The sequence below is a fragment of the Monodon monoceros genome, unplaced genomic scaffold (assembly GCF_005190385.1).
Source record: "Monodon monoceros isolate NGI ecotype Baffin Bay Population unplaced genomic scaffold, NGI_Narwhal_1 Super_Scaffold_3, whole genome shotgun sequence".
Classification (NCBI taxonomy): Eukaryota; Metazoa; Chordata; class Mammalia; order Artiodactyla; family Monodontidae; genus Monodon; species Monodon monoceros.
Window position 1 is genome coordinate 20,505,435 of NW_021703780.1, and position 18,799 is coordinate 20,524,233.

Genomic DNA, 18,799 nt, shown 5'->3' on the forward strand with positions numbered 1-18,799 from the left:
TTAAAAGAATGTTTAGCAAGTTTTAATGGTTGAGATTATAATGTCTAGTCAATTCAATCCAGCTTTCTTCACTTATTCTAACCTAAGCACTGATATCTTAAATAATATTTTCCTTTTTTTAAAAAAAAATCTTAATTGGTTTATGTCCCTTTACATTCTGATTTGCTCTCTTGTATCTTGAAATACACTAAATTCTCCCATGACCTGTCCTTTTGTCACTTTACTGCCAACTGCATTCGGCCTCTCCTGATCGACACACTCACTATATCCTCACCTTGTCCTGGTATTTCCCAAATGAGCAGTCTCTGAGCTCCCAACTACTCTCCCCACAGTGCAGCCTCCTTCTCTATCTCCCTGACCTTCTGCTGTTAGCACTTGAACCTTCCCTCTGTTTTGGGTATGTCTGCTCTCCCAAAGGTTCCCATTCTTTTCACCTGTGTTTTTCATGGAACGTTCTGTACAGCTTATGTTCTCTCCTTAGTATCTTGTTCCTCCTATCCAACTGATTCTTCACTGGTGAGTTTCAAGCAACCTCAGAACCTTGTTGGGTCTTGAAGAAACTGTAGCGGGTCAGAGTGTCACTCTAAAATATAGCTGATTATTCTGAATGAAAGGTACTTGAGAAACAACCAGTGCAAGAAGGACACTCTGACCCTCCTTTGTCCCCCCTGAAAGCAAGAGACAAATCTCCCATGCAAAAGGTACCCTTCTTTTCAAGGATTATCTACAACTTAATGCAGCTCAAAAAAATTTAATTGACTATAGGGGAAAATATGTACTTTCGTGGAAAATAAAACACTGTACCAGGAGGATAGAAGGTATCCTTATCACCATAGAGGGGAAATTTAGGGCTGAGAAGGCTGTAGAAACAAACCTCGTGTTAAAGCAACAGGCCCCAAATAGAGTCCTTTATGTTAGGCCCCCAAACCAAGACTTAATTACAGTTTCAGGTCTCCCAGAAATGGAATCTTAAACCAGTCAATCAGGAATAATTTTGAGGTAATCTGCTTGATAAACCCCTACTACCCCTTAAAAGAAAGTAACCTTGTAATAACCAACCCACTTTTTTGCCTTATATTCCTTGTTTCCACTCCTGCCTAAAAAAGTTTTTCATTTTGTAAAGCTCCTCGGAGCTCCTTTATACCTGCTATACTGGATGCTGCCTGATTTGAATGCATTTTTGCTCAAACTCTTAAAAATGTTAATATGCTTCAGATACTTATCTTTAACAGATACTTTGTCACCAATTTATTACCCCAAGCCTAATCCTCTTTGGCTTGTCAATTCTTCACAGACTGATTGTTTCTTTGTTTAAAAGATACAAAACCTTCCTGCTTTGGTCACCTCTCATATTTTTATGGGGGCTCCAATACAGACCAAAGTAAATTTGTTTTTCTCCTGTTAATCTATCTTACGTCAATTTAATTATTACCCCAACCAAAAAACTTGGAAAGGAGAAAATTTTTTTCTGCTCCTACAAAACCTACCACGAGAGATTTGCAAAGCCTCTGGCTACACTCGCTGTGTATATGGGCTGGCTCCAGAAACTTCTATAAAACCTCATTCATCTGAGATACCGGTAGAGGCATCTCTAAGGAGAAGCACTAAATCATCATTAGGCGGCTGACTTGTGAAGGCAGAATAAATATTTGCTCTTTTAAACAGTCTGGTCATGAGTGCACAACAGAGGAAGAGGATGTTTTGTCTGGAAGGTTCTGAGAGTCATTTTTTAGACGATACCTTAATAGGTGCCCCCAAAAGGAAGCTTCGCGTGACGTGTGTCCTAACGAGGGCCGGGCTCTGAAAGTGAACTCAGCCCCTCCCACCCTCTCCTACACACGCCAGCCACACCCACCTCTTTTCCAGAGCTGTTGCTGGATTGCTCCTGGAGCTGAAAAGTCTCTTTCTCCAGTTCCTTTCCGGAAGGTGGAGTAGTGACCAAGGGAAGCAAAAACCTTCCCCCGACGGAGGCATTCGGGGCCGGGGTCCACGCTGACTCGTTCAGCTCACGGTGCTCTGGGCCCTCCTTCTGCTTCTCCGCCGATGTTGCTGGGCTGCCTCCAGCAGAGGAGTTGGAACCTCCCTTGCCACGGGCCGGCAAGCCCCAATCCGTGTACCCGGAGCTCCCTCGGGGCTCCTGCTTGCCGATGGGCCGGAAGAGGCTCTGCTCCAGCTCCCCATGTGAGTACTCAGACATCTCCTCCAGGCCCCGATCTTTGCCCAGGAAGGCCAAGTCCTTTCTGATATCCTCAGGTGAGTCCCCCCAGATTCCTGACGGGGAACCCCTGTTCAGCATCAGCTCCCCGGAGTCCAGCAGCTGTGCGGGCCTCTGGGCGGGCCTGAGCACAAAGGTCAGGTAAGACCTGATGGAGCCCATCTTTCTGGGCTCGCAGTTCTCCTTGTGAGGGCAGCTCACCAGGTAGCAGCGGCCCTCAAACCACCAGGCCAGGTCACAGCTGTACAGGTCACAGCAGGCAGATGTGCAGTCTGCCACGGGCGTGGTTTGAGGCACTGGCATGATTTTGCTAGTTTCCAAGTTAGGAGAAATGATGGCATTGGAATACGTCCTCCCCTCACTGCACTGCGTACAGGCACAACCTACAAACACGCGGTCTCCAATAAGGAAGCGAGGCATATCACTTCTGGCAAGCAAATAAACCACCAGCATCTCCTATAGAAAGTCCACGGCTTTAGAGCCCATCCATCAACAGCCCCATCCGTACATCTGTCCTCCCAACTTTTCACCCCCATCCATCCATCCATAGATTCTCCCACCTGTCCATCTAACCGCCCACCCTCTCTCTTTATATGATGTTACTCCACTCAGCGAAGAGAGGCGTTCTTTTCTACGTGCGTATTTGCTTTTACACTATAATATTTTGCTCCTCACCCAAAACCCAGCTATAAAGGTTTGCTTTAGGAACAATGTCATGCTGTTAATTGAATTTTTAAACATCTCAGGTTATTCTGATGATAGATTAATTCTGATGACATATCAAAGGAGAGAAAAACTTGTCCTAAATACAGGTCTATAACAACTAGCTTTAAGCACATTCAAAACCATGAACTACAAATGGTGCCAGTTGGCAAATACAGCAGGCAGGAGAGCGGTGCTACGTAAGTGTGACCTGCAGGCCACAAACGCTGTGACCAGTCCATAAAGAATAAGGGCAACTGGGGCTTTTAGAAAGCTCTGCGGCAATTTGTCATTCCCTGACTTCCAAGGACAAAAATCACTTGCCTGCTTTTTTATTTTGTAAAACAAAGAATGCTGCCCACCACCCAGTTCTACAAGGATAAAGTCATTACCCACTGCAGTCACTGACAGCGCACCCAGAAGTGAATTCAGGGTGAGACACAGGATAAGGCGCTCTGTGCTTTGGACAGACAGGCCCCGTAGATACTTAGATGCATATCTTAGAGTTTTAACGAGCCCAGATTCTTGTATCTTCCCTTACATAGAAAAGCACTAAAATCATCCGCTGAGATAGCTGTTCCTTGTGACTAGCAGTAATCGTTTACTAAAATGTGTGCTTGACTGCACGAATTCTCTAGCCCCAAATCATATATATATGGGCTTCTCCTCCTGTCTCTTCAGAACAGTTCCCTTAGAGCTACCGAGAGACTGTTTCCTGGGCTATAGTCTTCAGGAAGGTCCCTGAATAAAACTGAAACCCACAACTTTTACCCTGTGCATTTTTCTTTCAGTAGAAATTGTGTGTTGATTTTTTTACCAAAGAATCTGTCGGTGGTAGATTGGAAATAAAAACGAATTGGTCCCTCAGCACATATAGTTTGATGAGCACTGTTCTGCTGCAGAACTCAGAACAGCAAAGGATTTCTTTTCTAGTGAGGGTTTATCACTGATCATTCTCTTAATAACTGTTACATTTTTCATAATGTCAGAGATCACTTCTAACTGGAGGTAAGAGAAATGGTTAAATACAGTATAAGAATCATCCTATTTTTTTTTACCTGTATACATATCATCGTTATAAATTTTTAAGATTCAATGACTAACACTGACTCTACAGGAAAGTCTAATTGGTCCAATTCAATAAGAATTAGATATAATAAATATACATCTTTCCCAATGAATAAGCTAGCAACAAACCACTTTTTTTTTTTTTTTGCGGTACGCGGTCCTCTCACTGTTGTGGCCTCTCCCGTTGCGGAGCACAGGCTCCGGACCCGCAGGCTCAGCGGCCACAGCTCACGGGCCCAGCCACTCTGCGGCATGTGGGATCTTCCCGGACCGGGGCATGAACCCGTCTCCCCTGCATCAGCAGGCGGACTCTCAACCACTGCGCCACCAGGGAAGCCCAACAAACTACTTTAATTCAATTGAAATGACATTTTCTCAAACCAAATCTACTTTTTAAAAAATCACCTTAATAGTTTTAGCCTTCTATTTTCTAAAGGAAAGCTTAGTCTCAGATATGGAGAGGAGGAAAAAAAATAATTCTGCTGAACATAACAAAATAGCATTTCTAATTAAGGTCAAGAGACGATGAAGCATATAAAATAGGCAGGTAATCTCCAACTCCCAGTTCTACTCTCAAAAATAGTGTCCTTATTTGTAAAGATATCACTACATTCCTTTAAATGAAGGGGACTTTAAATGAAGACTCAAACTAGAAATTTCTTTCAAACACAAATGGCAGGATATATTTTATTTCCCTTGAACAACTGTTGGGTCCTCTCCTTTTGGGCAATATGGTTCATAAGAACTATCATGTTTCATTTCCGGCTCTGGCCACCAGAAGCTTAAAAGCCAACTTATAAAACTGTGTCACAGAAACCATTATACAGGGAAAAGGCTGTGATCCTGGAATAAGCAAATTGTTACACGTGGGTAAGAAGCATGGCAGGAACCTTCAACACAAAGCTTAAAGCAGTTTTCCATCAGGTTGAAGGTGGAGATCGCCATTTATTGGGTTGGCCAAAAAGTTCGTTTGGTTTTTTGCCATAAGATGGCTGTAGTAGCACTTAGTTGTCTTTAACTTCATTGGAAACAATTTTGTTAGATTCAGTTGTGACAGCTGTCATATCAGTGTGCATTTAAAAAAATCTTATCAAAATTGGTGAATTTTTGTGTAGCCATTTTAATACTGAAGATGGAAGAAAAAAGCAACGTTTTCAGCATATTATGCTTTATTATTTCAAGAAAGGTAAAAATGCAACTGAAACACAAAAAATGATTGGTGCAGTATATGGAGAAGGTACTGTGACTGATCGAGCATGTCAAAAGTGGTTTGGGAAGTTTTGTGCTGGAGATTTCTCACTGAACAATGCTCCATGGTCCAGTAGACCAGTTGAAGTTGATAGCAATCAAATTAAGACATTAATTGAGAACAGTCAATGTTATATCACGTGGGACATAGCCGACATACTCAAAATATCCAAATCAAGTGTTGAAAATCATTTGTACCAGCTTGGTTATGTTCATTGCTTTGATGTTTGGGTTCCACAGAAGTTAAGTGAAAGAAACCTTCTTAACCGTATTTCTGCACGTGATTCTCTACTGAAACATAATGAAAACGTTCCATTTTTAAAACAAATTGTGATGGACGAAGTGGATACTGTACAATAATGTGGAACAGAAGAGATCATGGGGCAAGCGAAATGAACCACCGCCAACCCCACTAAAGGCCGGTCTTCATCCAAAGTAGGTGATGTTGTGTATATGGTAGGATTGGAAGGGAGTCCTCTATTATGAGCTCCTTCCGGAAAACCAAACGATTAATTCCAACAAGTACTGCTCCCAATTAGACCAATTGAAAGCAGCACTCCATGAAAGAGTCTGGAATTAGTCAACAGAAAACGCATAATCTTCCATGAGGGTAACACAAGACCGCATGTTTCTTGGATGACCAGGAAAAAACTGTTACAGCTTACCTGGGAAGTTCTGATTCATCCACCATATTCACCAGACATTGCAACTTCAGATTTCCATTTATTTCATTCTTTACAAAATTCTCTTAACAGAAAAAATTTGAATTCCCTGGAAGACTGTAAAAGGTACCTGGAACAGTTCTTTGCTCAAAAAAATAAAAAGTTTTGGGAAGACGGAATTATGAAGTTGCCTGAAAAATGGCAAAAGGTAGTGGAACAAAATGGTGAATACGTTGTTCAATAAAGTTCTTGGTGAAAATGAAAAATGTGTCTTTTATTTTTACTTAAAACCCAAAGGAACTTTTTGGCCAACCCAATACCTCTGGGACAGATCATCATTTTGTTCTGCAAAAAATCACCTGAATGGGCTGTTTAGATGTACATACCTTAAGCAGAGATCTGAACGCTAAAGAAAGAAGTTTGAAAAGGTGGGTTTCCCAACAACTAAACCATTCTCCCTTTGGGCCAAGTTGCCATAATTACTTTAGAATCTATTAGACTCACTCAAGAACGTTCTTGAAGAGACCGGAAACACTCACATGTTTGTCCCCTCTACAAATTACCAGCCCAATCCATGAACACACTAGGCACTCCATGATTGTTGACAGATCAATAAAATCATCGGTTAGCATCTTATCAAAGGTAAAGAGGATAGAGAGAAAAGACAGACAAACCCTAAATAACATTATTTGGGCTCAGTAACTCAGGAACTTTGAATTAATGAAAAACACCTCATAAGAAAAAGAAAAGCAGTGAAAAAGTGGGAATTTGAGAGAGAGAGAGAGAAAAGAGGGCTCAAACATTAACGACAGCATTCTCCAGAGTAAAGAGTACACTGAGTATGGAATAAAGGAACATCTTGCCTTGCATACTAAGCAGTGGTGAATTTAATAAGATGGACGGATGGCGTGGGGAGAGTAAACTTCAGGAAACGATAGGGCTTTCCCAATTGTAGTGTTTCCTGAAGTGGCCCTTGTATGATCTAAAACTGGGCTTATAAAAATTCAGATGCTTCAGACTCCTGAGTCACACCCACTAGAAGTTCTGATTCAGTAGGTCTGGATGGGGCCCAGGAAACCACATTTTAACCAGGGTCGCTCTCAGGGAAGCCTCAGCCTGGTTTTACCATACTTGGACAAACCCCGGATATAAAACCAGTTTCCCTGGCCATATCTCCATCCTCAATCTTTGGTAAGTTCAAAGGGGCTCGGCTGGCTTGGCTGGCCTAGTTGGGGCATGAATCATCAGAATTGATGCTCACCAATGATTTTACGCCATGGTGTGTCGACAAGAAGCAAACAGACTATATGAAAATAAAGATTTATGATAAAAAAAAAAGTCTGTCATTTGCTTTCCAAAAAAGATCTACTATGCAATTCTTTTAAATAAATACATGAAGTTTTCCTGGTATATATGATTTTATTTCCCCCAAAATAGTCATGATAAAAAATTTAAATGCCTGTTTCCAGAAACCACTTATGCATGAGGTCTGCCTTTTTTTTTTTTTTTTTTTTTTGCGGTACGCGGGCCTCTCCCTGTTGTGGCCTCTCCCGTTGCGGAGCACAGGCTCCGGACACGCAGGCTCAGCGGCCATGGCTCACGGGCCCAGCCGCTCCGCGGCATGTGGGATCTTCCTGGACCGGGGCACGAACCCGCGTCCGCTGCATCGGCAGGCGGACTCTCAACCACTAAGCCACCAGGGAAGCCCCAGGTCTGCCTTTTTATATGTGAAATAAGTCTATTGGAAAGCAAACACACAGCGCCTTCACCTCCTCAGGTTGATCTGAGTTACTTAAGCCAAAGATAGGAAGTCCAAGTGTGATGTCTGGTGGTGTCTCCAGGGTAACGGTTTCCTACCTGTAAGGGTCACCAGCAGCAGCAATGAAGAGAGCGCACCTGTGGGGGGAGCCATTTTGACTCACACGGTGGGTGGAAGCAGGCTTCAGAGATGGCCCTGAGGGGTCTTTGGTGCAGGCTTCCTTTGATGTTTCTTAGGAGCCAGATTCGGCCTCAAGAACTTCAAAGGAAAAACAGAAAAGAGACAGGAAGGAAGAAACAGGTAAACGCAGAAACATACAAAGTTACTTATATTATTTATTCATGGCAATGGGAAGCCTGTCTTGTTTACATCCCAGGGCCATAGTGAGGTTCAGGGCAGGACACGCCAAGATGTGCCACTTTGGCATGTGGATTATTTCAGTCAAGGTCTAAAGGATTCAGGAAGAATCTTTGACCTTCACCCTAACTGCCCAAAAGGATTTAGATAGAAGACCTGTTCCAGGAAGGGACCTCTCACCATAAATAAATACAGTATAATGTGAACTAGGTGTGGTAGACAGGGAGGAACCTAGCAAAGTCTGTTTGTTAAAATTCCTCTCTGTGTTCTTCTGTCTCTGTATGATGCAGCAAACATTTGTTTACCAAACATGTGCTCTTTTTCATCTTCCTGTGAATTGCCTTCCTTCCCTTTGAAGTCCCAGACCCCTACCCCCTTCTCCTTGGTCCAGGATGACATATATACCTCATTTTACTGACTCTCATTTTACCTGGAATCTCTCACATTATGTGGATTTCCTGTACGTAAGCAATTAAATTTGGTTTTCTCTTGTTAATCTGCCTTATGTCATTTTAATTATTTGACCAGGCAAAAGGACCAAGAGCGGAAGGGGAAATTTTCCCCACCCTGACAACCATATCTCAGGCAAACCATCCACTGAAGTTTGTTCAAATAGCAAGTACAGTTCCTAAGAAGGGGCAAAGGGTTTCTCATGCTTTCTCACTTTATAAGCCAAACCTAGGGAATGAAATAGAGTCAATCATACTATTATATTTCATCAGTTCTAACGTGTAAATATTTTCATGCTTTACCATCTCTGAAACTGGGATGTCTTAAGTTGGCCGAACACTGGGCAGAAGATAATGTCATTGCTTGTACACACACGTGGACTCTGTAGGACTGGTGTCAGAGGCTTGAAATGAGGCAACGTGAAGCACTCTTTTCAGAAGTGCTGCATCCCCAGTGCTCATGACGACAGAGAGGCAAAATTGTGCAGAAAAAACACAGACCTCACTAAATGCTTTGACAAGTGATTCAGCAGAAATGGACAAACATTGTCAGGAAATTTAAAAATACCTTAATGTATATTCACTTATATTTCCTTTTTATGTATACACAAGAAAGACTCAGGATAAAAATCTGCTGAAGCAACCCCCCAAAATCTCTTTCAATGTGTAGAAATAGTTTACAGGATAAGAAAGTGATGTGCTATGGTATAACTGACAGGATTTCTTTCTTCCTTCAAGGTATTTAAAATAATGATGGCTCTTCCAATCATGAGCATCTTAGATTCAATGAACTAGAGTAATATTAGCATTTTATTTTCGCCTGGCACTTTCTTCAATGTGATCTTCACAACAAACCAGGCAATATTATAATCTATGCTTTCGAGAGTACGAAGGTGATGAAATTGACGCTCAAAAAATTCACTGATTTGCTCAAGGCTGAAGAAGAACCAGTACGAGGAGGTCTGGACTCCAAGTATTTGTTATTTCAAATACGTAACAAGGCTTCCAGGAGTAAGCACACCTAGATAAGGGCTTCCTAGAGCGTGCCAGAGCCTTGCTGTGAGTTACTAGTTGGTATGTTATGGTAAACTAGAGTTTAATCCCAGTGCACACCACTCTCTCCCCGCCCTTTCCTTGTTCCCTCCCCACCCACACAGCTTACACTTGTTCGTTTAGGAAAGAACAAGACTCATCACCTTCCCTCTTCCCGCCCCCTTTCCAGAAGCATCTCAGTACATTTAGAAATTTACGTGTGAACTAGGGATGACAAAGAGTGGGACACCCCAGCAGAGGCCTCCCGGTTAGTCATTTAAGAGTGACATGGAGAATTCCATAACAGACAGGGTCTTCCTCCCATTATAGTAGTTGAAAATGCCACATCCTTGCTTTCATGACATCCTCTGAACCCAAAGTGCTGTCCTGGAACGACCAGACAGACACCCTCAGAAACTGGTGACTTGAGGTTACAGGGAGTGCAAGATTCCACCCAGTGGGGCGGTGGTGGAAGCGTCATACAGTAACATTTAATTTCCAGAGGAGCAGCAGAAGTGATTCCAGGCTTGTGTTGAGACCCCAGCATTAGCACTGCTGGCCCTGCAGGTGAGATGTCTGTGCCCAGTGACAACAGCGTAGCATCTTCCCTGGACTAGGTCTGTCACATTCCTGGCTGTGTAGTTTCCAGCCTTGTTTTCCCAGTTCCCCAGAAACTAATGTTGTTTAAATAAATTCCTTACATTGCAGAAATTAGCCAGAGTTTTTTTTTTTTTTTTTTGGATACCCTGTGTTCAAACACAATGACAAAGATCCACCAGAGACACAAATTTACATTTTGCTATGGTTACAACCAGAAAAACTATTATCACTGGAGAAAGACTGGAAGGAACTCAGTCTTGGGTTCACACACTGAACAGTACTTAGGTTCATACATTGAAGTTTGGGTGATTTTTTTTCCCTCTTTACCAATATATTGTGTATTTTTCTCTATATATGTTATTAAAATACACAAAATTTGGGGGGAAAATGATGTGGTAATCTAGGGGAGGTGAGGGGTATCAAATGACAAAACAAACAATTTAGTGATGAGTTGGCTGTCCTTTATTCAAGGGAAAACAATCCACAGATTGGGAGAGAACAGGATGTCATAAGCAGTGGACCACTCTTCCTGAGGGATTGTGGGCAAGAGTGAGTTTTGTAGAACATTAGAAGTGGCAACGTGGAAACAGGGCATGACTGGCTAGGAGGGCTACTTTCTAGGGTAAGGTGAGCTAGCTAAGCTGAGCTGGAGGATTGCGATTGGTGTATCTGAGGGTTCCTTGACAGGCATTTCCCATAAGTGCAGCTTGAGGCAGGAGATAGATGGGCCCCAGGCTGAGCAGCTGGAGTTTGTCACCTGTGGACAGATACTCCAAGACAAAGATAATAGCTGGAGCAGAGAGGAGCTGAGTCCTGCCCAGATAAGAGATAAAGAGACCACATATACCTCATTCTCGAGGTCAAGGAGACCTTCCTGACTACACCTGTGCAGAAAGGCTCCTCGGGGGGCCAAAAGGGAGGGGTCGCCACCCCATAACAGGTGATGTCAACCTTTCCACAGGCCTCTGAGCTGGAATGCATCTTGGCTAAGAGATGCAGACACACACAGGGGAGGACCCTGAGTTATACCAAATATGGACTCAGAGCCAGGCAAAGCAAGGTGACCGGCCAGAGGAAACCCAGAAGAAATGCCCCATATAAGTGATTTAAACTACCACGAAGGCACAACTGTCTCTCTGAGCCCCCCCATGTGTGTCTATTCACATGCACTTTTTTTTCCCTCCTAATAAACACTTTACTTGTTTCACTACTTTCCATCTCTTTGGTGAAATTCATTTCTACAAAGTAGACAAGCCAGAGCCTTGTCACTAGCCCTCATGGTCTCATGGTCTAGTGGTTAGGATTCAGTGCTCTCACTGCCACAGCCTGGCTTCAGTCTCTGGTCGGGGAACTGAGATCCTGCTTCAAGCTGCTGCTGGCCAAGGCCACCTGAGATCAGGCTGACTGTGGTTTAGATTTGTGATGTGGACCGGGCCACCGGGGCAGCTTCCACTTTGAAGGTCCTGGTATGTGAATTAGCTTTATCAGAGGCAACCAGAAAGAACAAGGAGCCTATTAAAACAGTCAAACCCAGCATCCTATAGAAGGAGGGCTTGGAAACTGCTGGACCTCGCTTTGACTCTTGCTCAAGAAACAACTCAAATCACAAGAAGGCCTCCCACTGAACCGCGCTGACGGCTCTGTCGTTGACCACTTGGAGCAAGGTTGCTGCCCAGCCTGCAAGCATCACTGGCCAGTGCCCGGCGGAGTTCAAAAGAGGCCTCCAGGGGTTCTGTGTTATTGAGCCGAGTTAGGTCAAGAGACGAAAGGAACCAGAGTGCAGGTGACCGAAGGTAAGTTCAGGAGGCGGGTATAACATTCCTCTGTGTCAGGATAACAGAGGCCATCAGAACACGAGCTTCCAATAAGGTAAAGGGGAGAATGTGAACGTTCCGTAAGCGTCCCATAAGCTTCATGCCTAACAACCCAGAGACAGACCGCCTGCTGGTGCCAACAGTTTGCCACTAAGAACTTCCTTGCCCTGCAGCAAGGAAAGTGTGGTTTGGGACGGGAAGTGGATAGAAGAAAAGATTGGCCATCTCCTGTCTGCAGTAATTGACCACGCCCTACCTAAAAGGCAGGAGAAGAGCAACTGGCCCTCCCGTGATGCCAGCTGCCAAGACGCTGCCCACAGTAGCAAAGGTGCTGTCAGTCGGGGGCAGTTGGTCAGGAACCCCACGGATAAAGACTGGGCCCCTGCCATACCATAGGGTACCTTAAGCCGAATTAATAAAAGGTGCATCTGCGGGCAGACACTGCTCCAAAGGCACACAGCCTGGTAAATGGGCTGTGGGCCAGATTTCCAAACCCTTGACCCTATGGCAGATGCCCTTGTGCAATGTACCTTCACAAACATATTGCACCTGGAAAGCTCTGGAAAGCAATTATCTTTGTGCAAACTTACAATGCTCAGCAACAAAAGCATTTCCTATTCTCAACATCATCTGTAAGGTTCCTTTATTCAGTACATTAATATAAGCAAACAATGGATCTGCATTTCCTCAACATTAAAAGGCGTATGGACTTCATGTTATCAAAAATCTTTTTAGCTCTAAGTTTACAGAGGCTTTTTTTTTTTTTTTTGCGGGACGCGGGCCTCTCACTGTTGTGGCCTCTCCCGTTGGCGGAGCACAGGCTCCGGACGCGCAGGCTCAGCGGCCATGGCTCACGGGCGCAGCCGCTCCGCGGCATGTGGGATCTTCCCAGACCGGGGCACGAACCCGTGTCCCCTGCATTGGCAGGCGGACTTTCAACCACTGCGCCACCAGGGAAGCCCGGGGCTTTTTTTTTTTTAAGATTTTTTTGATGTGGACCATGTTCCGAGTGTTTATCGAATTTTTCACAACATTGCCTCTGCTTTATGTTTTGGCTCTTTGGCCGCGAGGCATGTGGGATCCCAGCTCCCCGACCAGGGGTCGAACCCACACCCCCGGCATTGGAAGGCAAAGTCCCAACCACAGGACCACCAGGGAAGTCCCTAGGTTTGGGGTTTTTTTTATACATATAGAGCAGGGGTCCTCAAACCCCAGGCCGTGGACTGGTGGCGGTCCGCAGCCTGTTAGGAACAGGGCCGCACAGCAGGTGGTGAGCGGCGGTGAGCGAGGGAAGCTTCATCTGCCGGTTCCCGTCACCCCCCATCACTCGCATTACCTCCTGAACCATCCACCATCCCCCGCCCATCCATGGAAAAAACGTCTTCCACAAAACCAGTCCCTGGTGCTGAAAAGGTTGGGGATCGCTGATATAGAGTACCTCATGAGTTAAATCATGTTTTCACATATATTTTCCCTTCTGATCCTGATAATAACTCTCTCTGAGGTAGGAGTTCTTATTCCCATTTTACACAAAAGGAAACTGAGTTTTAGAGTCAGTCTTGAGACTCTGGACCTCAGACTTGCCCTGTAGCTGCCCCAGTCCTCCTCTATGGGTCTCGGAAGTAAGAACATTCTGCTCCGGGTTACTTAAGAAGACCTCCCCTCTTTCCTTATTATTCAATCTCTGAATTGCCTGATTCTCTTGATAGAATCATGCCCTCTCCTGCTGCTTGCCTCTGCCTACCTTCCCGTTGTTTCATGTTCTCATTAAAGGGAAAGAAAACTCTTAAAGAATTCACATAGAAAGCCTCACTAACTTCCTAAAAATTTCAGTCAAAGATAGAGCTGGATCTGAGCAGTAAAATAGGGCTTTTAAAATAAGGTTTAACAAGTTCAAAACGTTATAAATAGTACAGATGCATAGATCCTTACATAAACTCTGCATGGATCAACTTTATACATGTGAAGTTCTGAAAGAAATATCCCTTTCAAGGTAAAAGTAATTTTTTTCTCCCTTCTGATGTTTTTTTCTCTTCCTTTTTTCCTTCCTCTCTTATCTGTATTTTCTATTTTTTTAATACAATGAATACATCTTACCTTTGTATTAATAAAATACAATTATATTTTCATTTTTAAAGAAGGCTTAGGTATTTTGCCATGGTTGTTCTAACATAGCATTTAAAAAAAAAAAATTACCAAGCCGTATGTAAAACGGTTATTTCTGATTCCTTATATTTCCGGCCTAATCTTGTTCTTGAACATCACCCCATCTCTGAGCTTCCTGTCATCCGTGACCATCCTGGAAGCCTCACCCCAACTGTTCTTTCTCTTTGGATAATGGTGATGACATCACTGACTCAGAGATGACATAAGGCTCAGGGATGGTGTTAGAGAGCGAATGAGTCCTAGAAATGGGCTGAGCTCAGAGAAGAGCAAAGCACAGAAATGTATTCAACAAGTAATGATGGCACACATCTTGTCCTGGACAAGAAAGGGATGAGGGTCAAGGATGCAGGAAAAGCGAGGCTCAAAGGCTGCTGGTGTCTATTCAGTAAATGTCCTCCCCTTATTCCTTAGTAATAAGATTCAGATAATTATTTGGGGCACCAGGGTACTTAGCTAAAAGACTACATTTCCCAACACCCCCTGCAGCATAGTGGGGTCATATGGTTAAGTTCGGGAAGATCCCACAAGCCACGGAGCAACTAAGCCTGTGTGCCACAGCTACTGAGCCTGTGTTCTAGAGCCCGTGAGCCACAATTACTGAGCCGGCGCGCCTAGAGCCCGTGCTCTGCAACAAGAGAAGTCACCGCAATGAGAAAGCTGCGCAACACAACAAAGAGTAGCCCCCGCTCACCGCAGCTAGAGAAAGCCCGCGCACAGCAACGAAGACCCAAGTGCAGCCAAAAATAAAAAAATAAACTTATTTAAAAAAAAAGAAAGAGGGCTTCCCTGGTGGTGCAGTGGTTGAGAGTCCGCCTGCCGATGAAGGGGACAAGGGTTCGTGCCCCGGTCCGGGAAGGTCCCACATGCCACGGAGCGGCTGGGCCCGTGAGCCATGGCCGCTGAGCCTGCGCGTCCGGAGCCTGTGCTCCGCAACGGGAGAGGCCACAGTAGTAAGAGGCCTGCGTACCACAAAAAAAAAGAAAGAAAAAGTCACTGTAGTAGCTGTGACCAATAAACTCAGGTCAACCAAGTAGGAAGCATCCCGTGGCCCCAGGCAGGCCTCCTGGGACTACGGTGACTGCGTACATCTTACACAGACGGTTCAGATGACGACTGGAGACAGTATTACAAATCCCTGAAATAGGCCAGAACAGACACCTCGAGAAAGGAGAGCAAACTCATCACACAACTCTTCATGTCCCCCTCTTCCCAGTCTTCTTTCCAGCATCGACCAGCCTCCCCTACCCTGCCTATAGCCAGCTCAAAAGCTAGTTCTAAGAAGCTTTCCTCAGCTTCCCAAACATAACCTCCAAGCTTCAGTCATTGCTCCGTCCCCTCGGGACACATCAAGGCTACATTATCACCACAAATATAACATTGTATGAGAAGTACATTAACATTTGTAAAAATTCCATGTATTTCATAATGTCCCTGGCACTTTACATGCACTCATTTTAATCCTCTATAACCCCTCCAATTGCATATTATTATCCCATTTTATAGATTATGAAACTGAGGCTTAGAAAATCTAAAATGTCCAAGAACTGGAACTCAATCCAGGTATGTCTGACACCAGAGAACATGTTCTTTCCACTATTCTGTACTGCCTTATGTGTCTCTCTCCATTAAAAGAAAAAAAAAAAGCTAATTGGGTTTTCTTCTAATTTATAAAAGCAATAATATCCAATATTACGGTATAATTAAATATTATTGTATTAACCCATGGATGTATAACATCCATGTATTATTACTATGAAGTCTATGGTCCAGTACTACATGCAAGATGCAGATTTTAAAAAGAAAACAGTATTACACATGCATGGGGAAAGTCTGGATTTCTGTGTCTAGCAAAATGGCAACACAGCAAAATATTGAAATTACTGGGGAAAATATAACAAACACCTTTTAAATATATAACTGCATTCACAAGAATATAAGCGAAATCCCCCAAGGCTGAAAATAAACAGAAAGCTGGAAAGCTGATGCTGAGGCAGCAGCTGCATGAGATATCTGCTGATCTCTAGAACCTAGAGACGCGAGTTTCACGGCTACAACACAGACAGAAGTTAGAGCCTTGGGTGCATTCGAGATGAGGTGTTGGAACTAAGGTGCCTCATAAAACCAGGAACCTTTAAGAGATGCATCCTTGTGGGTGAAAGGATGAACTGGGAAAAAAAAAAATCTGGCCACTGTGCTCTGTGGAAAGAAATAATTCTCCTTTGAGAATTGACAACCACAGGTTTGCTCCATTTTTCATTACAAGTTTAGTCCAATTAATCCCAAGGGGAGAAATTACCTTTAAGTGGTCCTGGGTTGGTAATTCCCACACATACCTGGCAGAGGCAATGATAAATCCTTTCTGGAAGAACTCTCCTCAACCCCTGAAGAGAACCCAGACAAACATAAGCTTAGAATTCCAAATTACAAAATACACAGGCACCATGAAGAAAGGTAACAGAAAAGAAAGACAAGGGCTTCCCTGGTGGCACAGTGGTTGAGAGTCTGCCTGCCAATGCAGGGGACACGGGTTCGAGCCCCGGTCTGGGAAAATCCCACATACCGCGGAGCAACTAGGCCCGTGAGCCACAAGTACTGAGCCTGCACGTCGGGAGCCTGTGCTCCACAACAAGAGAGGCCGCGACAGTGAGAGGCCCGCCCATCGTGATGAAGAGTGGCCCCCACTCTCTGCAACTAGAGAAAGCCCATGCACAGAAACGAAGACCCAACACAGCCATAAATAAATAAATAAAATTTTTAAAAAAAAGAAAAGAAAGACAAGAGAATCAGGTCCCTGAGCTTTTCAAATAATGAAATCATGGCATACAAATATAAAATAAGATGCTTAAAATATTTAAAGAAAGAAAAGAAAAAGTAAGGTATAAGATTTGCACGCACACACACACAAAGACCCTGGCAGATTTGAAAAATAACCAAGCACAGGTGTAAAAATAACAAGATAACATTTTTTGCTCATCAAAAGCTCAACAGATGTGTTAAAGAGCAGATGAGACACTGCTGAAGAATTCATGAGCTTAGAAGGTCCTATCTGAGCCAAGTCTTAAAAGAGATGAGAGAATGAAACACGTGGCTGTCTGTAAGAAGAGTTCCAGGCTGAGGGGACACGAAATGCAAAGGCTTGGAGGAGGGAATGTGCCCTGTATTCCAGGAACAGCAAGAAGGTCAGCATGGCTAGAAAATGGAAAGGCACCAGGAGGCAATGTTACGGAGGCAATGGAGGCCACACTGGTTTGTAGGTCAATACGAGGGATCTTTGGCTTTGCCTCTGAGATGGGAAGTGTTGCAGGATTAGCTCCCTCAGCTGCTGGCTTCTGTGTTGACGAGTGTTTAGAAGGCAGAGAGCTAAGTTAGAAGCCCATGAAGTTTTCTGGGTGGGGGCATGGCGTCTTGCCCTGAGCTGGTAACAGTGAAGGTCTTGAGAAGGAGTCAGATTCCTGATTTATTCTGCAGGGAGAGCCTGAGGATTTGCTGTTGGATGGGATGTAGAGTATGAGACAAAGACAAGTGATCAGGATGACTGAGCAACCGGAAGAATGGGGTTGCCATGACCTGAAATGGGCACCAACCCAAGACATCCAAGTGGGGTGTTGAACGGGGCACCAGATAAACATGTCTGGAGTTCAGAGGAGAGAGGTGCTGGAGGTATAAATGGGGAGCTGTAGAGTTGGTATTGAAAGCCACAGAACCGCTTAAACACCAAGGGAGGAAGTATAAAGGAAAGAGAAGAGGGGGAAGAACTGCCTGAGTGGTGGACTTGGGTAGGAGAAGGGAGATGTGTGTATGCGAAAGGACTGGCCCATCTTCAAACGGTTCCATAAACAACAGCTCTCATCTAGTCAGATGGACCCACAGGGAGGTCTTCTGATCTTGACAGTGCCACATTTTGCTGTCAGCAGGGGTGCAAATCACAAGGTAGCAACTCCCTGGCTGCTTCAGCCAGGGCAAACCAAATATAGCTCCGGGCTGATTAAAAGGCTCAACTGACAAAAACTGTAATTAAGTGGATTCTGATTGCTGCTAATTTGAGCACCACCAGATTAATTGATTTAAAATCCTGTTCTGTATATCCTTGGTTAATAATTTACCACTGGGGGAAAAAATTAGAAATTTATTTTCAATATATTTTATCAACACTGGAGGTGAGTAGGAGAGTCAGGCTTCTTGAACTTGACATTGAGACATGAAAAAATATGCAATTTTACTTCAGAAATTTTTTATAAGTCAATTTTTGTAAGCAGGGCTGCAGCCTTTCAGAGCTTGGCTTTAATCTTAGCTAGGAAGATTCCAAACATGAGGGCCTCTTCGGTTTTTGCCCTGAAAGGGAATGCTGACAATCTATAATTGTGTTTGTCTATCCTCAACCTATCCCTAAAGAACTGCTATCCCTTGTGCCTGTGCAGGCAAAGGCCTTACCTTCCTGCTGCCAATTCTCTTTAGTATTTCATTTCAAAGCAAGAAACAGAAGCAACATGATAGCAGCCAGCGTGGGCACACAGGACAACGAAGAAGCACATAATTATGCCTCTCTCCCCTTTTAGGGAGTCTTGGTCGGGTTCTCCCCTTCCCGTCCATCAATCCCCTCCCTTCAGGTTTCTATAAACCCAAGCTTCCAGGAACAGATGTTGGCTGTTATTACTTGTTTAAGCCTTAAGCTCGTATTCTTTATGAGAATGCTAGCATTGTCACACAGAGATTCCTGATGACCAAAG

General features: G+C 44.0%; 1 protein-coding gene across 4 annotated transcripts in view; it reads right to left on the reverse strand.

Annotated features, from left to right (window-relative positions):
• Positions 1–18,799, reverse strand: part of KIAA0319 (KIAA0319 ortholog) — a 71,493-nt gene that overhangs the window by 38,896 nt on the left and 13,798 nt on the right. For all 4 annotated transcript variants that reach the window (XM_029242983.1, XM_029242984.1, XM_029242985.1 and 1 more), the window contains 2 exons: positions 7,753–7,912; positions 1,856–2,598 (listed from right to left, as the gene is read on the reverse strand). In XM_029242983.1, the coding sequence (XP_029098816.1) occupies positions 1,856–2,598; positions 7,753–7,807 (798 nt within the window). In that variant the 5' untranslated portion in view covers positions 7,808–7,912. Of the gene's footprint in view, positions 1–1,855; positions 2,599–7,752; positions 7,913–18,799 lie in introns of those variants that run through there.